A 27,605-nucleotide genomic window follows, 5' to 3' on the forward strand; every position below is an offset into this window, starting at 1 on the left:
TTAACACTATAAAAATTTCTTAATTTTCCCTCTTATTTCACAGCTCAAAAGTATGCAGTACCCCTTGAAGAACGAAAAGAATATTATTCTACAAAGATTTGATAAAAGTAATTTCCTAAAACCGATCGGTGCATTTTATTACGTCGTAATGGAATAATGGAGTTACCGTTCCAAAAATAATGGGCTCCGGTCCCCTACTTTTGGTCGTTAGTGTATGTACACACGTCTTTGGAAACATGTGTTATTTTGTCGCGTCGCAGGAGAAATTGTAAGCGACGACGATCAGGAAGGTACCACATACATACACACACGGAGATGCGCCGCGTGCTCAACGTGGAAATGAAGCCACTTTAACGACGAGAAATCGCGGGGATGCTGATACGCGTGCAGGCGATTGTTCGGGGCGTGGTACTAGCCGGATATTCGAGGAGATCGAGGAATTAACGATTAACCTTTAACCCTTTAACGCGTCCAATAGACACGTCACTTAAAATCCCCAACATTAATATTAAATTAAAGTAGATAACGTGGTATAAATTATTATAAATATCATAATATTGTAATCCAGGGTGGAGGCAAGTTCTTCGATAATAAAAGCCACGTATAATATTTTTCATATATTTATGAATTTTAAAATAGGTTAATAGAATATTTATCGGGGTATCTAATAAATAGACAGCGGATTTTTATGCAAGAAGTATTTTACAAAGTGATCCATAAAGAGAAGAGCAAGAATAGGAATTTGGCTTCAAAATAAAACGGAGACTCTTTGCATACGATGAAAGTTTTGTCTTTTATTGTATTTCACAGAGCACTGAAGACTAGAAATGCATAAAATCCGCAATCTAAATACTAAGAAAGAATTTAAGAAGTCGTTCAGTCCGTTAACTTACTTCATTGTTAATGTCAACCTCATTCGCGTTTGACCAGCTCTCGACCAACACCTCGATAAATATCTTTCAACGTTTTGTTGTTTGATTACGGTGAAAACGAAGAGGTTCGTTTTGTTTCGCGGTCGTGAAACCAAACCAGTACAACGACTTTTCGGGGCTAGAAACCTGTACAAAGGAATTATCTTGCATCTAATGCGCCTTCATCCAGTTTTCTTCGTACGCGGCTTGACCTCCGCCTGAAATAAGGTCAGACTCTCGCCGCTCGCTGATAAAACTTGCCTTAGAAAGTCTTTTCACCCCTTTCCCAATTTTCTACTTACAATAATAGATCTCTCGTCAGATTTGTCGGGGAGCAAAAATTATGCCGAATGATCGTCGAGTTGACTAGAAATACGATCGTCTTTCGTTTTTGGTATCTGTTTGTCTTTCCGTTGTCTGACCAAGACTGACAACATCTACTTCGATAAGTATCTTCGTCCTTCGTTCGATATCTCGAGGAATAATTTCTATTGGATTATCGTCGAGTTACCTGCGAATGTTGTCTTTTCCCTGCTATTCGTTGATTTCTTCTACTGTGATAACACATAACAAGATTAACCCTTGGTTTCCCAATTATTTAAGAATTATGAAAGAAACGTATTCTTGTGTTTTTCTGTATAATACGTGATAAAATCTGCACTTTCTTCAGAGAAATCTTTAGCGATACGACAAATGATCGAACATAATATATCGTCGACAATCTGACAACATACTTTGAAATCGTGCCAGCTGTTCGGTTGATCGATCGATCAAAGTTTTAGCTTGAACGATTGCATCTAAAACAGTCTTCAGGGAAATCTTCCCTTCGGAGAAAGTGTGAATCATAATGCCCGGTGGAGGGAGGTGGAGAGCACAGGGAAATTGATTGTTTTTTGCTCTTTCCCCCGCGATGTGAAAAGTGTCCTAGATACTTTGCAAGAGGAGACTGCGTTCGCCACACTCTGACATAAACTTTAAAACGTCAGGGGTTCGTTCACGTGACGTTATTGCGTCGAACAGCTGGCGTCGGACCCCGACATGTTTCTGACAGTAAAAACGTTTCATTATTCCCCCCCTCCCCCAGCTGGACTTTCCTTGGAAACTGGTTGTCGATGCGTGAATATCCCATTCCGGCATCTAGGCTATCCCCTTTCGCGAGTTTGTCCTTTCTTCCTTGCTTTTCCGGCCACTTTCGTTCCCCCGACCACCACCATCGCACAAAACCCACACACTTCGCTTCACGGTTTAACGTCTGACGACTCGCTGACAGTTCCTGACCGGTTGTTAAACACCGAACACGTTCGGTGAGCCTTGAAAGGAAAACGTATCAGGCACACTTTTCTCTTCCGTGGGCAGATTTTGCAATAGCTGCAGAATGCTGTGGCTTTGAATATTGGCCCCAGAACCCTCATGTAACATTATACTTCTATGTAGATTGAAGGACTAAATTCGTTTCTTCTGTAGGAAATTTTACAATAGTTGCAGTATTTTGTAGATTTTAAAATTGGTCTCCGAATTCTGATGCAACTTTATACGTTTTATATAGATTGAAGCACTAAGGAAATTTTACAATAGCTGCAAGAATGTTGTACATTTTACATGTTTTTCGTATCAAATTGTTCACTCTTGTCGATGGAAAAAAATTATTTCATTCTAAGTCGTTCAGTTTTTAATATAGTAATGTAAAAATTATATTGAGTCCATATTTTGCTCCAAGCCAAACAATGTGAAATCCATCAAATAAGGGACTTAATGCAATGTTCACAATTTCTACACATCCAGACTTGTCTTAAGTCCATTCCATAGTTCGAAGATAGCGAGTGTTTCTCGTTGAATTCTTACCGAAGGGTTCCAAAGTTGCAAGGTTTCAGCACTTTGATTTTATTTTCTCTAAAGTTTGACAAGTATGACTGTACTCCGACTTTGGAGTTCAGAATTATTTTTCAGTATGCTGCGTTCTGTACAGTATCGTCTGCTACGAACGACAGGGCTGTTCTGCGTTCACCTGATATTAAACGGAGACCTTGGTACAAACCTAGAAAACGAGGGACCGTTTTCTGTTACTTTGGATTCGCCTATGAGACACTGCTGGAACTAAACGACCACTTTGTCAACAACAATTGGAGTGAGTCTGGCGATTCAAGCGACGAAACAGCTCTCCTCGAGCGTTCACGCTTTTTAAAAATAACCACCTCGTCCCCGCGCGTGTTAAAGACACCGAACCGACGAGGGAAGAGTTTAGTCAAACAGGTTACATCGCGATGAAAACGTGTCCCTTGCCTGTCCTCGTCCATAATTCACGAAACTAACATCTCTGTATCAAAATGCGTCCTCGAAACAACGCCTTCAACATTTTTCTGATCAATCTTCTATTAACCACGACCTCCAACCACGCGAGTCACCTCGAGGAGGATAAAACTCAACCGACGAACACAGAAGAAACGCCCGTAGAAGAATTCCTCGAAGAACCATCGATCGAGAATGACTTTTCCGTGGAATCAGCGACGACAACCGAACACTCGACAACAATGGTGACTGATCGAAAGATAGCGTCCATAGTCCCAGAGGCGAGGAACATCTCCAGACGGTTCAGACCCAGTGCTCACCTGGGAGAGATCAAAGAACCACGAATAAACACGAATCCGTTCAATAATGTACAACAGATCAGGTTCGAGAACGAAGTCGATCCCAATTCCTATCGCGAACAATTGCGAAACTATCAATTGGTAATCGAACCGATACACCAGCCGACCCAAACCGATCACTTTGGGCATCATCATCAGAACTCGTTCGAGATTCTTTCTGGATCGATGGAAGAAGACAAGAACGAAGGAACAGCGCAGAATAGTTACGTGAAATTCCAGGACGTCCCGACGGATGTCCCGAGAATCCATTATGTGATCCACAAGCAGCCTGAGTTTCATCAGCAGATGTTGCATCCGGAACATGTCGGATCCCAATACGATCTGATAGGTCATCAACAGTCTGTCCAGAACACGGAGAAACCGGTACACGTGCCAGACGTGTCCGTTCTGTATGGAAAACCGTCGAACTTTCATGTCGACTCGCTGAAACACGAGCTTGGAAGTTATTCCACCGAGGAGTCCACAAGGTCGCCGTATCTCGGAGCTTTTTACGAGCATCAGAACCATCCGGCGGGTCTGCACGATACAGGCACGGCGACGAAACCGAATAATGGAGTTGTTTACGTTCAAGAGTCGACGTTTATGAGGACGAGGAAGGTTCCTTATACGTTCTATCAACCGGGAGTCGGATACCATCAGGTCGAGTTCGTGAACGATGATCATATGGCATATCCGGTTAGGAAAAGGTAGGTGGCTGTTTCTTTTCCTCTTTTATTGAAATCTTCTCGATTGAAATCTCTCCGATTTTCATGAAATTTCGAGAGTGTGTTGGATGACCAACCTATTTGTACTTTGATCCAGTGTACGAATAAGTGCGATACTGTTCTGTCCTGAACAACTTAGGGGAGTGTGGGTAAGTGTGGGTCAGTTTTCAATTAATTTGTAGTAGTGATTAAAATGAAAGAGAAGCACTTTCAAACGATTTTCTAACGATATCGATACGACAATTTTTGTCATAATTACGACCATTCGAACTTGACCCCATTTTTCAGGTCCGTAGAGGTGATTCCTTAATTTTATTTGCGGAGTGTATTATCATCAACGTGTTCTTTACTCGTCTGGTTTCCAACGTGCCTTTAACTTTCGAAGTCATGAGATTCGAAAAGTTTTTCATTTGTTTAACTTCGAAGCCTAAGTTCTTCTATTGAAAAGTCTGAGACTTTGTGGACAGCTTCAGGTTCTAGGCTTCTGATGTCTTCGTGTCCAGAAACGTACAAATTAACAGTCTCGTGTATGTACCCAAGCATTCCAACACTGGAAGGCTTTAATTACTATTACAAAAACTTTCTTCCTCCCTCCCCGCCCCCGTGCAGGTCCCAAGAATCGTGGTTGGTACAGACACAGATACACACGGTTTCGAAAGTGTTCCCCTGACGAGGTGAAAATAGCACGGTTATAGTAATTAGCCCGCGTTTAATCGCAACACCGTTCGATTTCACCGTTTTACTGCACGCCTGATCACGAACAATAATACGTCGCGTTGAGGGGATTAACGGTTTAATTAGCACCGAACGTCTTCTCCTTTCTGGCCCCGCGATCTGTAAAACGAACGCATCATTTGTCTGCGTTAATATTTTGCAATAGCTGCAGAATTCTGTAGCTTTGAATATTATTCCCTGCGTCTTCTGTAGGAAATTTAACAACAGCTGCAGAATTTAGCAGATTTCAAAATTGGTCCCCAGATCTTCAAGCAACTCTACATTTCTCTACAGATTGTAGCACCAAATTTATTTCTTCTTTAGGGAAAACAATAACTGCGGAACGTTGTACGTCTGTAAAACAATGTTAATGTTTCTCTGTTTTTTTTTTTCACAGAGTTTCACCGTGGAAGAGGATCCTCCACTTGATAGGCGCCTTTCTGCCTCTGGGCTTGCTTCTCGCGGCTCTGACGCCGAACGTAGTCAGGGTCGAGAACACCACGTGAGTGTGTCCTGTCCCTTTTCTGTCCCTCCGTGACGAACCAGAAATAACGAGAGATGAATTTTAATCACGAAACTACACAATACCCTCCTCCTCCCTCCAGTCAGCCGAACATCGTGCTCTCGAAGTGGAGGGTCGCTGACCTGCCAGTGGAACACAAACAGGTACAACTCGACCGGGAACGTTCGTCGAGGATCGTTTGCGAGGAGAGATCAGTCTGCGAGCTGATCGCGAACGGCGGTGCGCCGGGCTCGAGCGTGTTGCAGAACCTTCTATGGAACATCGCGACCGGGTAATTCGATCCATAGAATAATTCTGGAATTGTAAATTGGACCGCTGGCTGCGAATAGTGTACGTCACGATAAGAATCTCGGGAAAGTATCGCGTCGTGGTGAACTGGGCGACACTATCTGGCACACACTTTTATTGTTCGGTCCAGTTTGCAACCTCAGCCTGTTTTTCTTTTTCTAAATCTTAGGAGGAAGTCTTTGAGATGGTATATGACCACACGGTGGCCAAACTGTGGGTCGTGAGAGCTGCACGTTGCTCTTTTAGGCCCTAACTGCTGCTCCCATTATACTTATACAATATTTTTTTTTTAATTTCATTATTATACACGTATGTAATTGATATTTTTGTAAGTATGTCGATTTTATTATGCAGTGTGATATAGGGTGACTGACGCATTCGTTTACGAATTTCCGAAGTAAGATGATAGTATACAGTAAATCATCGATGAGTGTTCGAAGGCTCTTCGGCAGTTCAGACAAGCGACCAGTGGTGGGGATGACGTCTGAACATACACTGTCGAGGAGCCTTCGAACATTCGTCGATGATTTACTGTACCACCTTTTCTTACACAAAAAACAATGAACTTCCTCGATTCGATTTTCCAGGATTTAAGTATCCAGTAATACGTATATATCTGAAGTAATTGTTTCATTCTTTTTTTAACGCACACGTTTCAGAACATCGACGAGAGTCGCGAACGAGAACGGTCTTCGAGAGGTGTTCGAGGCGGTGAAGAGGAAGGATTGCACGAAAGTCGCGTGCGCTGATGGATCGGTTTAATTCGTTTAGCAATTAGAAATCACAGAAGCGGACAGAGAAGAGAAAAGTGAAACGTAAGATCGCATTAAGGTTGAAGATCCTCACCCCTTTCTTCTTCGGACTTCTTTTCTTTCTTTTTTTTTTTTTTCTGCAATAACACGCGTAATATCAGACAGCGTTGGAATCGAGCCACTTCCGGTTGGCCGGCGAGCCTCCCACGACGTCTCTTGTTCGATAGGAAAGTGACTCGTCGAGAGGAAGGGCAGAGAGGCCAGAGATGAAGAGATTATTCGGGAATTCTTCGGAATGAGTCGCGTGTGTGTCTGGCCGCGCGCGCAAGTGAAAGTAGTCGCCGGGAGAGAAGTGGGTCGCCCCACGGCTGTTCCATAGCCGTCTCGACCCAGGAATTTATGTCCCCTCTCCCACCCCTTCACCCCTTGCGATGAGATACGGGTGTTATCGGTGACTGCAACGAGAGGAGCTTTCCCCGTGCATCCCGGTTGCGCCCGTTGCCGTCGCGAAACTCGAACGAGATATCGATTCTAGCAGAGTTGGGCAGAATTTTATTCGAATAATGCACAGTGAAAAACAGCAGTATCTAAGGGTGTCGTTCTGAGCTTTAAACAGTTAATGAGATTATGTAATTGTTCGACAAATGTCGATTCATTCATAAAGAAGTATCATTTTATTATAAAAATTGAAATTTTCACGTTTAAGCAATTAAAAATGACGTAGAATGAATAGTAGAATGATAGTAGAATGAATAATAAATAATAGATGTTTGTGAGCCTACGACTTGATTCACTTGTGGTGACTTGAACGCTGGGTCAGAGAGATGATTTGAATGAAAATCGATGAAGTGGACATCTGAGCTTTTATTTTATGAAGATTGTAGTGAAAAGATACTATGCGATTGGTCTGTAATAAATAATATTTGCTTTGGTGGTTTATTAACGAAGCCATGAAATAATAAATTCTGGTGATTTCAACGCTGAGTTAGACAAGAATATGAACCGCATCAATTGATTCCTTTGTCGATTAGGTCGCAAGATTGAACAGGAATTCATAGAAAACTACCAAATGGGGCATGAATTTCGCGCTTCGCCATTTTCACTTCAGGAATGCACGAAAGCCCGCGCGCGTCGATTACCGTACCAGTCCTTCGGAGGTTTGATTAATGACACGCTACTAACTTCTCCGAATGCAGCCGAATTATCGACCACGTCCATTAACCTACATTTACTTTCTCACGGTTCAATCATCAATGAGAACCACTACAAAATCTGGAACAAATACTCCGTCTTACATTGTTCCCAATAATCATTACATTCACAAAAATCGTCTAACTTTGGAACATAATATTATTTACTACCTCTTTCATTAAAGCAAAAATATATATTTATATATATATATATATTAAATATGAAGAATTAATTGGTAATTAATAAAAATCTACGAGCAATCCCAGTGTCCCTATAACTGTCATCTGAAAAATTAAAATAATTCTTACATACTTTAATAATATATTTTGTGCAATCACGAATAGTAAAGTTACGGCTCTTTCTTTAGTATTATTTCGACGTCATTTCCTACCCCACGTAATCGCGTTTTCGACGCTCCAATTGCGCTTTTATTTTTCACAGGGTCCCAATTTAATGCTAAAATTTTCTGTACGCAATTCTTTGTATGTTACGTATTTATTATGTAAAACAAATAAAGTGTCGTTGTTCGGGAAATTGGCATGTAATTAGGACACTTATCCTAATCAGCTGTATTGCAATTGCAATAACGTCCCACGTACCAACTTCTCAGCTCCTTGCATTAATTTCAAGTATCGTAGGATCACAGAATGGATTAATCAGTTACATGCTGTGCCCAGAATTTCGTAACAACGAAGATCGCTAAGCGTAAAAGAAAAAGAAAAGCGGTTCGACAGGGTAACGCAGAAAAGAAAGTCCAGCAATTATACCCACTTATCTCTATCATTAGAAGTGCTCTCTTCTCTAATAAACACACTTTCAGAGAGGTCGCCATGTATGTGTGTTCGTGTGTACCATTGGGATCTTGGTTGTTCGCGTTACGTGAGATCGAACTGCTCTCCTGTTTGAATGGTCAATGAAAGTGAGCCACTTTTTACACCGCGGATTCCAGTCCGTGGTAACGAGAGATCCTTAGTCCCATCGTAAAAAGGAAGAACGGGCCCACGGGCTTTCCTGTGATCTCGCGACAGCTGTCTCAAGATTACCTCCGAACGTCGATTGTTTTCAGCGATTCGCCAGGAAGCCGTAAAACTCAACGAGGAAAACGGCGAATGAGAAATTTCTGGACACACCACGATTAGGGTTTCTGGGACGCCGAGGCTCCCTGATTTTTCCCTCCTGCTCCTGGATAATTTTAGAAATGCTCCTAGGTTCACGTTTTTCGCGGATTCGAGGACTAAGCAGACCTGGGTAAATTTGATTTGAAACGAAATTAAGATATAATTATTTTATTTTTTGTCTGGACATAAAAGACCCAGAGGCGTGACAAAAGCAGTGAAAATAACTGGGCTTCACGGAGGGTTAAATCGAATGTTTCATCGTGTGATTTTACACATTCAAATATTCAAATTCAAACTCACCGATTTCCTGATTTAACGATCTTAATTTAAATTGGAATTCACAGACTTCTAAATTTAGAATCGTGGTCGTAAATTTCAATATTAGAAGGAGAAAGTATTGAATTCTGGTTCGTTTTACACCGAATCCATTCCATCTCGACAAGAACGGATTTTTATAAATATTTTTCTCCTCTGTCTGTCCAATATTTTGTATTTCCAATCGGAACGCATTCCTGTGATCTCCACCGCGTCAGTCGACTCGTAAAATCGACGACAGGTTCGCGTTTTTCTTTTATTTTTCGGATCGAGACATTCGATTCTTTGTTTTTCTCGAATGGAATCCTGAAGGATCCACGAATAATTACATACATCAAGGCTTCCATCCTCGAACCCCTCTTCGCCTCCCGTAACGATTCCGACCAAGAAGGAATATTGATCGCGGTATTCTTTCCCGAATATCAAAGCGGTCTTTTAACGTCACGATTTTTACCTTCGCGTGTTTAAACGATCGGTTCGAGTACACCAGTTGTCCCCGTGTTTCGCTTTTTATGGAATCTCCGATATTCGTGTATACAAGGTGTAACAAAAGTGTTGTAGGGTGAAGTTTCTGTGAGGTGATTTGGAACAACTTTTTTCTTAGCAAATATGTCATCCAAGGCTTTGTTAACATTTTTTTATATCATATGAGAGAGTGTGTGTCAAGACTAATTGATTTGTATACGACACAATGACTTTCAAGGTCATACAAGGTCAGGAATGGAAGAAACATTTGGAATATTTCGTACATATATATTTTCTTAATAAATACTAATGTATTACTTAAACAGTATTTCTTATAGAGACATTATCATCTAATTCGTAAAATGCTGGCTAGTACTAACGTGAACACCTTGTATAGGCTCGTGTAATCATCAAAATTGCAGGGTGTCAAGATGGCTCCGCATTTCACAGAGAACGAGAGAGACTTATTGCGAAGGTTGAAACCGTTTAATAGGGGCAAACACAAATGATCTCTGACAGAACCCGATTAATCTTTGTCCAGCTGTGATTAAGAACGTGTTTCCGTCGAAGGATTAATGAATATTAATAATTTTCTCGTTCCGTCCACCTTGAATTCGTCCAACGAACTTCGCTCGACCCGCAAAAAAAGAAATGCAAAGAATTCGTATTCCACGTAGAAGGAAAAAAATGGCGGTTTAAGAAGAACCGACCAAAATCGCGGCGGTCGATTGTACATAGCAACACACGACCTGAAAATTATTCGGAACACTTTTATTCCGACGTGTCTTTATGGGTGTTGACACTTTCACTTTCCTTGAGGAAGAGAGAGCTTTCTAGCCGCGAACGAAAAGAAAACTATTTCATACCAGGCATCCGTGGACACAGAAGTGGGTGAAATTGTTCGAAACGATGCAATTGGACGGTTCATACATGGGTCGTTCGCTATGAGGACGCGTGGGCTCGTCTTCTTCGTCGAGAGCTGTGTCAAGGAAAACGAGCACGACGTGTGTGCAACGAAATCGACGTCGAACGATATTGGAAAACGTCGCTGGGGCCTTCGTGCATCGCATCGGACACAATGGGACACGCGTTACGCGTTCATAATTCGTAATGACGAGAACAGACGTCCACCGAGGCCGTCGAATTCTATCGAAGGACGCGAATATGCGTGCGAGACAATCGAACGATCGGCCCATTATTCGTTCGTTGCCGCTTGAACGCCCGTTTACAAGCTCGAATAATTCACGCGAACTGACTCGTTGCATTCTCACGTTTGCGCAAGCAAATATACGTTCGAATGATTTCGCGAAAACTGAACTTGTGCATGCAAATTTCCGCAAACTTATTTGAGTATTGCAGACTCAGTGAACCTTACACAGTCATTTTGTATGCATATAAACTGTAATTATAATTAGATAATATAAATTAAATAATAAGAGAAGTAATGGTAATTATTTGCTGGGGGCGTTAGCCTCCATTTAAGGGGTTATTCTACTTTGATGGTTGAAAAAGGTAAGCTATATTTAGGGATTTTTTCCTCGGTAAATACAATATGTAATCAAATGCGTCTTGTTAGTATTCATCAAACTATTTTTAACCCCTTGCCTTACAACATCGAGTCCAACTCGTGGTGACAATATCAAAATGGATTCAACAAACAGAAATATTATTCATTTTCTTTGAGTCAGAGTGAAATGCTACTTTGCTGATGTTAATATTTAACTTTCAGAGCAAATGTACAGTTGCGATAAGTACACGACTTCCTTTTGTTTCTGGGAAATTATTGATAATAAAGTAATTCTGGAGACTGCAAACATCAAGAAAATCATAGGGCAAGGGGTTCATAATATAAGCAAATTGCAAAAAAAATTTCATTGTATTTTGTTTTAAGGTTTTTCTTAGCATGAAAATGTCCGCACGTTTCCGGTTACTCGGGTTCAAGTCAAAAGGTTGAATTCGAACGTTCGAATTCCAAGCGTGCCTAGCGATCAAAGAGTGACAAATCAGTCCCGAATTTATGGGCCTGATAAAACGATTAGTGAAATTAAATTTAAATCTCGACGCGGCGTGAAATCAGATTTGAATATTCAAATTTCACATGCTTACATTTAAAACATGAAATCTTACTTGTACAGGTCTTATCTAAAACTCGAATAATCGATGTACCATTTGCAGTCCGTCCTAATCGCTCTCTGTCTTGTGAAAGGCTTGTAAAAACAGAATTCTAATTGGAATAATCGTACACAGACCTGTCTTCGACATTGTAGGTGTCCTCTCTGAATCATTCTTTCCTTCGGGAAGAAAAATAAAAAAAGAAGAAAGAACTGACTATAAAATGAATTTCAATGATCTCGTTGTTCCCTCCTTTTCTGTCTCGTATTCTACGTTTCAATTCACGGATTTCTCAGGTACCGCCTATTTCCTCCACCTCTCCATTATTCCTGCTAGGTTACCTACTGATCCATATTACACGCCACCTGTTCGTCGTCGGGATCGATCCCAGAGACACGCCCGTAGGAAACGTTCGCTTCGACAGATCTCTCCTCTATATTTTATCGCATTCCACCGTTCCCAACTAGCCACGAATCGAACGGACACGAATTGCGTAAAAACGTTTCCGTTTCGGCTCCCTCTGTTCGCCCTTGAGCAGCGAAAGTACAGAAAATTTTCTCCCCCCGGGCGATTCCTAACTGTCCCTGGTTCGGTTCGTTAGATCCCGGGTGTTCCGTGAGAAGACCACCGCGAAATCACGTCCCGTAACGGTGATCCAAACACGGTGGTCGAACCACCATCGTCCGTATAGGAAGGTCGGGGAAGGTCGATGGTGCCTCGGTGTCACAGAGTCACGGCCACTTTCTTTTTCCCTCGGAGAGACGTTTTAAACGATGGGCTCCCGGCAACCGAGGATAATTCGTTGACTCTCGACAATTTCATACGAAGACGCGTCATTTCACGGTTTGTAAGTCGTATCGAACCGTGGGATACCTTCGTTCTTTCTCTCTGTGAATTGTTAGGTCTATCGTTTCTTCTTTGCGAAACGAACCAATTCTTCTTATGGTATATTGTCCGTTCATTGTGCTTAAGTACTGGATGGACTCGGTGATTGGTCTGATTATGCTACGAGAAATTGTTAATCGGTTTGGTAGACTCTGTGTTTTTATGGACTCTGTAAGGATTCTGTATGGTTTCTGTATAGATTCCTCATAGATCCTGTATGGACCCTCTGTGGACTCGCTATGGACCCTCTATGGACTCTCTGTAGATTCTCTATGGACCCTCTATGGATTCTCTATGGACCCTCTATGGATTCTGCATGGACTCTATTTGGACCCTGTGTGATCTCTGAATGAACCCTGTACGAACCTTGTATGGACTCTGCAATTGATTCAATTGACTAAAGAATCCAGTGATTTTCCTAATGTATTGAATAGTCTTGGTAATTGTTCTAAATTACTGTATAGATTTATTTTTTGAACTGTATTGATCGCCGTCCCGATACATTGGAGCTACGGTGTAAATATGGTAAATAGATTTTTCAATCGTTACGATATGTTACCACCGATATCGGTTCATTAATCGCCCGAGCTGTCCACTACAGCGAAGGACCATTCTTACTATGCATAATTCACCTAGGAGAAAGTGTCGTCAAACGGTAATACGTCCATTCGTAATAAAACCGAATATCCAACTATAAATAATTCGTTTCCACAATCTTAGCTCCTAGATTTTCATATCAAATCGCACCGCCAATCAATATAACGAACAAACGATAATAATAATCGTGATAAATTACACCGCGTCATTCCATAATTTAAAACTCTCCCGTGAGTCTCTAAGAGACTTTTATGTCCGTGTGGTAAATCATTCGAAAGAATCCCTTCGTCATCCTGCCGTTCGAATAAACTTATAGAAACTATCCCCGAACCTCGAAGAATCGTCGCGCACCTGCCGTTACTTTCAGCCACTCGTCGATCATCGCCGATTCTCCGATGGCGCTAATCAATGTCCGTGTGTTCACGAGAACGGAAAGTTCCAGTTTCAAGCGGTCGGTACCTTATTAGAAAGAAAGCAAGAAAAAAGGAACCGAAGATAGAAAAGCACGATCAAACTACCGTATAAAGCTATACAGGGTGGACCACGAAACGCGATCAGTAGATATTACTCTGTTATTAGCAGTCCGATCGAAAATGTTTTTATCAGGTATAGCCTGGTTTCAAGAGAGCTTTAACGTGATTATAATCATGAGAAAAAAGAGTTGACAAAAAATTAGGTATAATCACGTTGAAGCTCTCTTGAAACCATGCTATACCTGATAAAAACATTTTCGATCGGACTGCTAATAACAGAGTAATCTCTACTGATCACGATTCGTCATCCAGACCTTCAAACACATAACGAGATCAAACAATTATTTCTTAAGTGTCGATTCATTCAAGGAATAATATCATTATACTATAAAAATTAGAATTTTCCTGTTTAATCAATTGAAAATAGCGAAATACTTTATTTTTCGTTTTTAATCCTTATTGGAAACTCTTTATCTAGATAATGAATTCGTCCATCTTGGCATTAGAATAAATCTAAGCTGATCACGTTTCATGGTCCACCCTGTACAACGATTCCGCGACTGCTCGGCCAGCAACAGGTTGTCATGAAACGAATAATCGAGCGGGGCCCCTGTTGTGTGTAACCAAAGATTTCGCCCGGGGCACGAGGTTACGCAGGTGTGTGCATCGTCTTTGTCGCGATTGGACTTTCACTGGCGGGTCTCTGAACTCGTTCGTTCGGCCGGCACCTTAGCGAGCAACGAGCGACTCTTCCGGGGCTTCAAAGGGGGAGGGGGGAGGGGTCCGACCGACGTTCGTGAACTTGAAAACCGGACCCCGACCGCGGGCCCCCTCAAAGTTTCGCGAACGCGCCCAATCGAGCGTTTCGCTTGCTCCCCATTCGAACACGCGTGTTCCGATACATCGTTTTTCCACGATCGGCGCACATACACACACGTGTAAACCGGATGAAACGTTCCGCGGAGAAAGTGGCCGGGTAACGATCAACCGAATCGACCGAGAACGCGATTTTTCATCGGCTTCGCTGGGTTTCCATGGTCTATCGCAATCTAGATTCACGCCACCGCCGCTGGTGACCTTAATAATGCTTCACGCAGTGGATCTTGCGTCGCGTACACGTGAAAAAATATTCTCGGGGGAAGGGACTGATTTTTGTTAATTTCTGTGGAAAAGATTGGAATATTGATAGACTGGTTAGAATTAGAAAGATAATTAAAGTTGATCGATAGTCGGTGAAAAGAAGACTTTCGGATCGTTGGTATATTTCAGGGATAATTGTCTGAAATTCTTTTCGGTGTATCCCGTATGCTGATAAGTATCGGTATCGAGATATTTTTATGGTCTACATTGCAGGAATTTTGTATAATTATATTCCCGTGAAATTATAATCATTACCTAGGCCACGGATAAATTAATCCCGAGATTTCTCTCTGGCCGATGAAGTTGATTGCTATTAATTATAAAAGTCCAGATTCTTTTACCTCTGAAATGGAAATCAACGAACATTGTAGACACAACTTCTTCAACAACGGAACAGGTTCTACAAAATCGCGACACACGACCCATAGAGATCGCATCGGAACAATCACGGTGGAAGGGGATTCCACGTCCAAAATTCGATCGGTTCCTCACGAAAAAGGGGGGTGGGGGGATCGTCGTCTTTCTCTCGACGGTTCGGAAAATGTCCCGATCGAATCGTCGTCGACGGTGGTGGTGCGTCACGACGGAAGAAGGCGAAGGCGAAGGCGAACGCGGGAAGTAGGTCGGTGAGAAGTGTCGGTCCTTCGTCGGAGACACGAGGAGCCGCTGACTGAGCGCCTTCGTCAGTCTCGCGAAGATATTCCGGGAGTCAACAGGTGCGTAGGAGCGGGCCTCCTCTCTGCTGCTCTCTTCTTTTTCTCTCACACACATATTTTTGTCCGTCCCCTAGTTTTTTTTTTATTTGTTCACGGATATTCGATCGTTCGATCGATCGAACGATCGATCGGTGCCGATCATCGCGGGATTTTTCGTTCGCGGCGCGTGTATCATGCGGATTTGAAAGAACCGCCCAAACCGCGTTGTGTCTACAACCCCTTTTTTCTTTTTCGTCGAATTTGTTTACCGTCCGAGTTGGACGCGTTTCGAGAGCATCCTTTCGGGGACCGAGACACTGTTTGGACTTCCCTCGTGGACTGAAGAGGAACCGCGAAAATGGACAAACTTAAGGTATTTATCGTATGACGTTCGTTTTATCGGATAGACCTGACGATTTTTTCAGTTTCTTTTTTTTTTTTTGACTATTCATTGACATCGGTAGTCTATTGGTAGGGCTTTGAATTTCAGTGCTCATACATAGATAAGACGCATGTTACCACGTTGACTTCCACAGTGATAAAAGACCGTACGTAGCCAGACACACTTCATTACGTTTTTTTTTTTCGAGTTTAATTATCCCATTTGCATGCTGAATCAATGAAATATTAAGTTTTTATATCTTCTGAGATATTTGTAATTAATTTTAATAAAAAAAAAAAATATTTCGTGTCGAAGGCCTATTTTTCATTTGTGACGTATGATGCAAATGGGTTAATAGAGGCTGCTTCTCTTGTTTTAAATTGTACTGCGATATTAATTTTACGCAAAAATTTTCTAAAGGTGTTTAAATTATCCAGCCTCTGCAATGCTTCAATTACAAGTTATCTCTCGTAGTTGGCAGTTAAAATGTTAAAGAAGATTCGTTACGTTATTTTATCGGAGATTTTGCTATTTTTCGATGAACGTACTTTTTCACCTGTGATTGAACTGTTTAACAATACTTTCTTGGCTGTTGATCGTTTCGATCTACTAGGCCTATTAAATAGCAACTGGTAGGGTAAGGCGTTAATCATTCTCGTTTTCTTCTTTGACACGGTTCTCTCTTCGATGCGGATGAATCATTGGCGGTTCCGGTAAATCGTGGCGTGGGATGAAAGAAAGTTGACGTGAATGCATCGATGATGCACATTTCCTCGTGTCCTCTCATTCTTCATTCTTTTATTTTACACCGATTAATTCGCGAAATGGAGATTCTGTCAATTTGTGTTGCACTATAAACGTTAGTACTACATCAAACAAGCAGTAATGCAAAGTGACCCATCCTGTCCTTTAAAATCTGCAAACCTGCTGTATCGAATTGAACTCGGAGTAAAAAATAAATGAATAGGAGCTCATGACTTTGTACTTTAATTTCAGTTAGTTACGTGTGCATCCAATATCGTTGTGTCCTCATTTTTTCTTATTCTCCTTTGCGCACGTTATCGTTGTGCAATAGGAACGCGTGTATCGTTACTATTTTTATCTAATCGTACACTGAAAACCACTAGCCTGCAGATTACGCCCGTTTGTAGTACAGAGGAACATGTAGAATCGACTGAAACGAAAAGGGTTAACGGTATTTAATTAGCGACTCCCATAAATAGACTGCGAATTTTATGCATTTATGAGGGCTCTATGAAATACAGTAAAATATAAAACTTTTATTAAATGCAACGATATTATATTCTATTATATTCTTAATCCGATAAGATATTCAGGAGCAGAAAGATATTCCTACATTTGTTCTTGTTGCTACGAATCACTTTGAAAAAATGTTATTTTGCGTGAAATTCGCGAGTCTATTTATAACCATCCACAATTTGTCATTAAAAGACTTGAAAATTCCGTCCCTCTGAGAATTCAAACTTCATCGTTTCGTTCTTTCGATCGTGTTCTGGTTCGTTCACGGTTCCAGTGCCTCGATCGATCGCCTGATCGGCGTGAAATCGACGCGAGCGCGCGCCTCTAAACCGGCCGTTCGAGCGTGAAATCGGGGGTGATTTGTGAATTATCGAGCTTATGGGAACATGAAAGAAATTGCAACGTCCACGGAGACCTAATGAACGGCGTGGCGATTAACGTGCGCGTCTTCGTCGGAGGAAGTGCACACCGTTGGCCCCGATCCGTGTCACACTGTATTTCCGCTCCAGAAAGCTCGCGAACGTTAATTCTACAACGATTAAATATAAACCATTCCTCCTTCTTTCTTCTGTCCCTGTTCGCAATCGTTCCTCGACATTTCCGTACGAACTTCGCGCGATTTTTTTCGCTCGAGATCGCGATGACAATGTAATTATAATCCTCCAGAGGTATGTTTTTGTAGTCGTCCGGTCGTTATGACAATATCTAGACTTGGGGAATCGACGAAATGCCTCGACTCTCTAGGGTCGAAGAAGAAGGTTTCGAGGAACGATTCTCCGAGTCTATATGTCATTATTAACTATTTGTCACTTCGTTGCATTAATTTTTAAATTAAGTTAAGAAAATGAGGAACGTATGAGGGTTAACAAAATACTATTGACTAAGACGTGAAGGTTACCAGAAGACTCATCAGTCGTAAAAATCAGAAGTGTTTGTCTTCCAGGATTAAAAGAGTTCCATTATTCGACTAATCGAGCACGCACAAATACGTTCAGGTCGCCAGCAGAAATTCTGCCCACACCTTTGTATCGTTGGAGCATTTACAAAAAGAAGACAAAGAAGTAAAAAAATGTCGATGTCTAGAATGCAAAACGCAAAGTTCACACGAATCCCATTTTGTAATCGACAATCATCTCTGCCGTTCTCACCCGTTCCCCTTTATCCGTTGAATCGTTAAAGAACACCGCGAAAGGGTAAGAATTCACCGCGAGGTCGCGCGAGTTAAGGTCAACAGTCCGCCAGAAGAAAGAACTAGAATTTCTCGTCGAGCGTCAACGAGCTGATCGTGGATCGCCACCGATCGAAAGTCACCGGATCGGAAAAAGTGGATCCTCGTCCCGAGTGTATATATGCGAGCGATGTAAAACGTGTGCATGTGTGCACGTGTGTTTACACAACACACCCAGGGCGAAACGTGCCCGGGGAAAGCATGTCGTTCCATTTCACTTGTCGAACGGATCGTCGGCCTCGTGGTCCAGTCCGGCGATTTTATACTTAGCTCCAACTCTGTGTCCTTTTGTCCATACCTAGGTCGTTGGAAAGTACTCCCAGTGTGTGTCTATTTTTTCGTCGTGGTCGATTCCACGAACGAGCGAAATCGAGAAAAACCGGAGACGCGACACACGGCTTCAGGTGATAACGTTTGTTCAACAGACACGTCTGAAAATGAAAGAACTGAAGTTGGTGTTTTTTTTTTTTTGTGTAAATTAACGCTTTAGTTCGAAAAGTTAATTAATTCTTTAGTTAAGAAACGGACGACAATGTGTTATTTCATCGATAAACTTTTAACCCTTTATTGTCCTGTGTCGACGTTCACTCGACGGTTAATATTACTGCAATAGTTTCATATTTTAGTGATTTTTGTATATTCACTTACAATGTTATAGGCACAACGTACAGAAATGTTATCTTAATACTTGCTAAATGTTATGAATGTATCATTCGATTTAAGTATTGAATTTACTTGAGTTATATGATATTTATGGAAATGATACTAAATATTTTATTTCCGAATTTTATGTTGTGTAGCCATATGGCTTCAGTGGGAATGGAAGGGTTAAGGGTTGTTCGAACACGATCTAGGCTTTTTCGATATAGAGCTGTTCAGTATTTTCGATTCATTAAAATCTGAAACGCGTGTGTGTATTTCTTATGGTAGCAAGTAGAAACGGAATGCAATGAACAGACATGCCAGCCAAGCCCGATTCAATTTCACGCGTATCCGGTAGATCTCTTCAAATTCGATTGCACCTCGAAAATGAAGCGTTAAATAAAATAAATATTACTGCTTTCTTGGACTTATTTTTCCCCGTAAAATCACCCTCTGTCCAGTTATACCACGATTATTCGTGACAGAAATAACAGAAAAGAAAACAGAGACACAAAAAGAATTATATAAGAACATAAAAAATTAACAATAAAAGATAAGAATACAGAAGAATCAAAGTTATGTGTTGTGTGCAGAATGAACGTAACGCTTTTTCGAAGGTGGAATCGTCGAGATGGAAACGTGACGGGGAAAACAATGGTAATTCGCGAGGGACACGCCTTCTCGTTCGCGAACGAATAAATCCTCGAACTTTAATATAATAGAAAGTATCCCAGCCGGTCGGTTACTGCATCGCTATTTTCTAATCTCGGGAAAGAATGCCGGCGATTTCAGCGGAGCCTATTAAATTTCTCTCGCCGCGAGAGATTGCGCTTCGCTGATCGAGGAGAGCCTCTCGATCCTACCCCTGTGTCACGACGTTCATCGGTTCAAACGTCTTTTCCCCCCGGTGGTCGCTGGGTAATCTTCCATAGGATGATAATTAATGTCAACAGTAACGGCGGTTAATACTCGAAAGATAATACGATTCTATAGAGTAATAGAATACAAAATTTCTCTCCCACGATTAAGCTTCGAGAGCTCGTTTCTCGCTTCTCATTTCGCTTGCTTTCGTTCGATTTCGCAAACATTTGAAACGCTACCGAGTTAGAATCACTGATGCACGATTTCCTGTAAACGTAACACGAATTCGTAACGATACATTCTCGGAAATGTGGACTCGTCCATAATGTACAAGACACTATCGTACGTAAGCACTTCGGACCACTGTGTATATTAACAGGCTGTGGAAGTTCATGGAAATTTATAATTTCTACTGCAAACATATAGCAATTAAGAACTGTGAGAATATTATTTAGCGTACTAGCGGGTCTTTGTATGTCACGAACAATACAGGAATAGTATCGAAGTTTATTAACACTGGAACTACCATTAAATTACATTGTATAATATAGTAATATACAGAATATTGAGTACAATTTAGTATGATATAGCGTAATATAAAATGTATGGTAAATTGAAAGCAAACATAAATTCCACCAAAAGAAATATTTTCAAATTCAGTAATTGTAAAATAAGAAATCTGCAATACGTCACGGGTTTGGTAGTTCTAGTGTTGAAACCTTTATTCTACTTTTGTTCTTGTCCTTGTGAATTACTTTAGAAAATGTCATGAATAGTAGGTGTAATGTACTACCTGCGCCTGCCCTCTAAATTGCTCTTCTGTCGATCCAAGATAAAAGGGAAGGACTGTAGGAGAAAGTTCAGTGACTTGATAAGGCGCAAAGTTTGCGCAGCGGATCCTTCCTTTTCCGTTCGGTTGTAACTACGTACACGCACGCGTAGAAAGTGCGGTTGCACTTTTTTCTCGTTCTTTCTTTCGGGATATCCCACTTAAATCGTTCGATTTCGACGTTAAAATTCAGCGAAGGCACCGAAGAGAATTAAAAGTGGGTCACGACGCGTAAGACCGTACACGCTGTTTACGGAGTTGCTGTGCTCGCGAGCGCGCACGCGCGTTACGTTGTGCCCAAGAATCGAGGAATGCACAATGGGACTACTTCCGGCCTGTTTCCATCGAGGAACCACCACTTCGTAACCGTCGTTGCTCGTTACATAAATGCTAGTTTGTAATTATAACGTCCGCGAAATCTAGCGATTCCTAAACTCATTTACGCCGAGACTTTACGACCCAGACAGTGAATTTTAAGTGAAACACCGGGGATTAGTTTGTAACTAACTGACTGACAGGCAGAGGTGGGCAAAATTTTTATCTAAATAAAAATCGCGAATAAAGAAAGAAAGATAACAAAATTTTTATCGTTACTCAAAGTTTCAACAAAAAAGTAACTTTATCGACGATCGTCGATTAAATAAATTTATACTTTTTGTATTCATGGCGTTTCACTCATAGCGTCGATGACATTTTCATCCTTTATTTGTATGTTTTACCCGAAGGCTTTGAATAAATCTTCACATAACATCAAAGGCCAGCGACCGACAGTCGGCATACAATGTAAACAGACGTAGATGAGATAAGGAATCACACACGAATGAAAATTTAAACTTTTACGATTTTCAATATATATTAATGAAAGTGTCACGAATGAATTGAGAAGATTCTGCCAACATTACATATTAGTTACGGACGCGGAATGGTTTATCCAGAGTTCGATGCTACAATTAAGCGAACTTACACTCCCTTTTGCGCACTCTAGGTATCCCTATTCCTGGCTGTCTGCGGTCTGGCGATGATCGCCGTGGCAAGATCGGAGCTACCGAAGCCTAGCTACGCGAGGACGATGCTCAAAGTCTCGAGGAGTCTTCCAGGCGAGACGGAGGAGCTGAAAGTCCGTACCAGCGAGGGTAGCCTAGCCACTCTGATCGTGAAACGAAGGGACAAGTCTCACCTGGAGGATACGAAGAATCTCGAAGTCTCTAGCAAGCTTCCAGAAACCCAGAAGATCGATGATCTCGAGAAGACTGGCGACAGCTCCGTTTCACCGTTGGACGCATCCGAGCCCAGACGAAACGAGATCAAGAGCAAAGAAGAGGTCAGGAAACTGGAGGAAGCTCAGATCGAGCAACTCAGGGCGAAGTTATCGGAGTCTGATAGTCAGAAGGGTGCTAGTCCGAACGCTAAAAACGCGTCGACGGAAGAGAAGACGGTGGATCCGGGGAGGGAGCAAGCTGTCAGCGAAAAGAATATAGATTATGGAAACTGGACGCCTCTGGGCATCGATGGAAGAAGGGTGCAATTGGAGGAAACTGTCACGGAGGAGTATCAAAGCTGGAAACCTCTTCAGAGCGACACGAAGACCACCGCTGAAGAGAGAACCGATTATGGAAGGTTCGATACCGCGTTCCCAACCGGTGGATTGCTTTTGCTACGACATTTCCAAGATCGTACGCAGAGGAACTTGCCCGTGAACGATCAGAACGACGACAAGACACGTTACACGTTCTTGCCGCATCAGGTTCGATCGACAAGGACCAACATGGGCGCGAATCTGTCGAAGAACAGGGACGCGAAAAACGTGCCGCCGGAAGTGATCGTACGGTCGGAGATAAATGTGAAATCGGGACCAAAGAGGACACCGATGACACTGGACAGGGATGGGACACCGGTGATCCACGGCAAGAGGGTACCAGACGAACCGATCGACAAGATCCAGACCTGGCGTAACGCCAGAGTGATCAACAACAAACTGATACGCGATGGTAGCACCGCGGAGAGCTTGGATCCGTCTGCTAGCTCCTACCAAACGGAAAACGGGGAAAGACAGAGGTTCGAGAGATTCTTCAGAAACGTGAATCGAAGGTAAGCGATGGGGAACATTTCTCCTAGAAGATTCAGGACAAACGTCACTTTGCCGACCTGTTATTTTATCAAAATTTTTGTTGATTTCGCGAAAGAACAGTTTAGAATTGTTTGAATTTTTTTTTTTTGTAGTATATGAGTGTGTGTTATTATAACAAAGATCGTATTAATTAGAATAAAACCAAACAAACTCTCAGCTCCCAACCAAAAATGATTTCGTGAGTTCACCCTATTCGATTTGAATGAAAATTTTGTTCTTTTCCGTAACAAAATGAATCGAATTAAACGCCCGGGAAAAACACCAACACAATTTCTTCATCATTTCGTTCAACAGGTACGGCAAAGACGCGGACGAGGAGGGCAACAACGTGTTCTTCGAGTGGGACCCGAAGAACTACAAGAACGAGGCTTTAAAAGCAGAGGTGTACGAGCCAAGGAACGACAACTATCGCGCGAACGGTCACAAAAGGATGCTGCACACCGACGGAGTGGCTGTGTACCCGGTTTCGCAGCTTTACACGCCAGAGAGCCAAAAGATCGCGCCTGTCGTGCTGAAACCAGGCGCCAGGGCGCCTGTTCTCCAGTACGCTCATCCGGAGCTGGGCGTGCAACCGGCCAAGATCCTCAAAAACGAGAAAAAACGACCAGATAACTTCCCTGAAAATCAATACTCGTTCACGGAGCAACGGCAGAAGAAAAAGTACGTGTTGAACGACAAAAACATAGTCGACACCTACACCACGAAGAACTATTATCCGAATCAGCATTTCTACGGTTTGAAACGGCCAAACGACGCACCGTTCTGGGTCAAGATATCGGAGAACCTCAGGAGCCAGTTCTCGAACGGTGTGGAGAAGGTGTCGCAGTTCACACGACCGGTAATCGATCCTCTGGTGGAAGCCACCCACAAGATATCCCAGAATCTCGGCCTGTCGAAAGGCAACGAGGCTCAAGAGAAGATCGGAACAGTCGCTTCCGGTTCCAGTATCCTGATCCCTGCCCTGGGATTGGTAGCTTCAGGCGCTGCTCTGGGTATAGGAGCTGTGGCAGTGGGTAGATACCTGGACGTCGACGTCCTGAAGCGATCGAACAACGGAATCGGTACCGAGATAGAGTATCAGAGAGCTCTGGACGCTGATCAACCATTTTTGAACGGTTACGAACAGCAAAACGGACCAGGACCGGTTGGAGATACAGTGTACCTCCTGGAGAACGTTCCAAGGAACGAGAATGCTGATAACAATGACGGTGTCGGGTCTGTGAACGACGATAAAGGTGTTCTGGTGATCCTCCAAGAAGATCAGAAGAATCAAGGGAATAGGCCAGAGACTGGAGCCACGGTTGCCAACAACAGAAGAAAACGGAGTCTCAATTACCTGGACATCTTCCAGACGGAAGGGAACTATAAAAATCTAGTTCGAAACAAACGTTTCCAGCGAAAGGGAGCCGATCCGATCAGCGAGATCGTGGAGATCGATCTGCCGAGTCGCGAGGGTAGCATCGACGTGACGGAGTTCCTGATCCCGAGGAAGAAGACCACGGACGAGGCGAAGAAATTCGACGAGGACACGTCGATTCTCGTGGTGGAGGATGGCGGGTCAGTGCCTCGGAAACTCTTCGACAAGAAATTCGCCAACGACGTTTCCGACGATAATGAATTGAACAGCAGCGTAACCGATCAAGGATCGACGAGCTCTGTGGACGGACGAGATGAGAGACGGAAGAGACGAAGCGTGGAAGACGATCAGGAACTTGAGGACGCTCTCCAGAACCTGGAGAACGCAGAGATCGCGGATGTGGCCCATATCGATGGCGATTGGACGAACACGCCGTGCGCGAAGAGGATATTCTGCGACGCGATGATCCAAAGGGGCGCAGACGCGGTGATCCTGATGGAGAAGAAAATGGCCGCCCTTCTGGGCTTGTGAGTACACTGGAATCGCTTGTTTCGAGTAATGGTCGGGAAAACGATTACGGCCCGTCCCGAATGTGCCAACAAGGGAAGCCACGGAAGTGTCCCCCTCCGATTTTGATGAAACTTCGTATGTCTGTTATGCAGTAAAAAATAAGGGATACGTATTTTGTTTTATCGGCTATATTTTAACCCACCTCGAAAAGTTGAAGTTACTCGTAGTCATACAGTTCAATATTTTGTTTTTATATAATTTTTTTATATTAAAAAAAATTCTGTGCAACTAGGGTTTTTATTTTCTTTAAAATCATGTGCCTCAAAGAGTTCAGGGGTGAAATCACCCCTCGAAGTTTCGACCCGAAAGTACTATCTCGAAAACCAGAGGAGATACATGAAAACTTCTAATGGACGAGGTTCGCGGTTTTTTTATGTAGAATAACAAAAAAATTTCGGATTGAAACTTCGAGAGGTGGTTTCACCCCTTAAGGTCGTGCCACAGCTGATGAAAAAAAAATACGTATCCCTTATTTTTGACTGTTTAACAGATATACGAAGTTTCATCAAAATCGCAGGACACTTCCAGTTGCTATTCTCATGACGGTATTGTGTGTACGGGGGATCTGGTTTTCTTAGGATGGACTAGAAGAATTGTTTCGTACGATAGTTAAAAAAAAAAAAACGGGTTGAATAGAGAAAGAGAAAAAAACGGTAGCCGGAAGCGGTGATATAATATAATGTTGCCCCTGGTTAGCATACAGTTATGTAGCTGACTATGTTTGGACGGAACCGGATAAATGGGCTTTCGTTTTCGCGGGAAACGGCCGACAGCCAGGGAGGGGGAAAATCGTCGGACTGAATTTAGTCTCGGAAAGGAAGGTGGATATTTTTAGTTTTTATTTTCTTTTGCCAATCACGAATTTGTTTATCGTGAACGAGAACCACTCTCGATGGTAAAGAGTAAGAACATCGTAGATACCGTAAAACGGTTCTAGAGGAATTTTATATTCCAAGGTCCAAAGAAACCGATTTTAACAAAAAATAGCTATTCTCGTTCGTAGGAAAGATACAAATTAACAGCTGTATGCATAATTAATCGCTCACACCATGGAAACCGAGAAGATTCTCCATAAATCTAATTCCGTCTATCTTGTACAGGCGATCTATTCGTACCCTTGAAAAGCCTACCTAAAAACCTATCGGTTCAGACTTTCGTTTTAAAGAAATATCTCATTCGAAAAGTGTCGTGGGCTCTATTCAGGATAGGCTCGAAAATTCTTGTGCTTTTTGTGTCCACGGAACACACAGCCAAGGGTAAAAGAAATGTTTCTAAGACGAATGGATGGTGATACGCGCGTCATCTATCTTCCTTTGATTCTCGATTCGACGCGGCGAAACGAGGTTCCGCGGGATTTTCCTAAGACTCGCGTGGCCCGTGCGTGACGAGAGCTACGCGCACACCCGTATGCACGGAGTGAAATTGTGCTAAGAGGTAAAAGTCGAATCAGTCAGTAGGACGTCGCCGGCGAAAGCTGGAAGAAAGTTATCTGTTTCTCGCTACGGTTCCGTCTGGTCGCCCCTCCCCTACGTCCCTGGTGCGTCTTTGATTTTTTTCTTCTCGTTGCTTGTCCAATCGTAAGTTACTATTGTTCGAATGAAAAGTCGTGGGGAAAGACCCGAAAAAATAAACTCCCTCCCGATTAATCGATCACTCTTTTTTTCCATACTTTTGTGTGTTATTTTGAACTAACGATATTTATTATTGTTGGAAATATACAAAGTACGATCGGATAGTAGTGTTAAACGGAAGAAAATCATCTATTCCAGACTAAAATTACCTGAACATCTACTCCATTTGTCCGTCAGTGTCGTTGAAAGATTGAAATTCCTGGACTTTTGCTCGCTAGAGGATTTCATCACAGGGACTAGAGTAAATGTCTCAATTATTGCTTCTTTTTCTCATCGAGAAAAGATATCGTCTCTCTCCGTCCATTGATCCCTGAAGAAATATATATACATATATTCATGCCAAAGATCTCCAACTCCAACTAATTTCTCGCCTCGATCCCATCGACGTGGACGTGATTCAATTTCAACTTTCGACTCCGCCTCGCGTCGTGACGCACGCGGACAGGCGTCGTTTTTATTCGTACGATTTATTAACAACTCGAATGGTATTGCTGTCAATTACAGAGGCATTACCTCATTCCACCTGGCTATCAATTATCTGAGAAGAGTATCCAGACGGGCGGTTCTCGAACAACGCGCTACTCTATCCGTGAGCTTTCTAATGAAATTTCTATCCAGGCCATTAATCGCTCAACCGTTTGCATGCCTTTACAGAATCCAGCCCGGAGCTGCTGTCCAGGTGTCCAGCCACTTCCAGGAGGTCATGGACGCAGTCCGTAGACACGATTGTTCCAGCTTTCTGTGTCCCCAGGCCAGGCCAGGCAACGTGTTCTTCTAAATCCCCGACGATCAAAAGCCTTTTTCTGAACAACGCCTCGATCGAGCACGAAAGCGGAGAAGCCGATAACAATCGTTCGACCTGGTGAAAGCAACCGTCGGATTTTTTACGGAGAATTCCAACGTATATATTCGTTCCCTTCGGTCGCGATACCATTCCACGACGATTCTCTCGATTTCGACCGTTCCGTTGGAGCCTGGCATCGTTTGGGGATTTCGATCGAATTCCTTCGTGAATGATGAAAAACTTCTAGAATAAGAAATACAGTGGAATGCATTAGTACCAGGGCCATTAGACACGTTCTTCTGTTAGTTCTTGATACAGGGTTTGTATAAGTAAACTATGATCATCTAGAGAATAGTTGAGATCGATACACAATTATCCGTCGATTATAAATTTTTTTTACGACCG

At 42.5% G+C, this 27,605-nt stretch overlaps 1 protein-coding gene across 1 annotated transcript; it reads left to right on the forward strand.

The window, feature by feature from the left end:
• The first annotated feature begins 9,852 nt into the window (after positions 1-9,852).
• Positions 9,853-27,194, forward strand: LOC107191509. The gene is made up of 4 exons (XM_015580572.1): positions 9,853-9,906; positions 21,716-22,818; positions 23,153-24,742; positions 27,071-27,194. Exons 1-4 carry the CDS (start codon positions 9,853-9,855, stop codon positions 27,192-27,194), a joined length of 2,871 nt encoding a protein of 956 aa, XP_015436058.1.
• The last annotated feature ends 411 nt before the right edge of the window (positions 27,195-27,605 follow it).

The sequence above is a fragment of the Dufourea novaeangliae genome, unplaced genomic scaffold (assembly GCF_001272555.1).
Source record: "Dufourea novaeangliae isolate 0120121106 unplaced genomic scaffold, ASM127255v1 scaffold228, whole genome shotgun sequence".
In the NCBI taxonomy this organism is placed as follows: Eukaryota; Metazoa; Arthropoda; class Insecta; order Hymenoptera; family Halictidae; genus Dufourea; species Dufourea novaeangliae.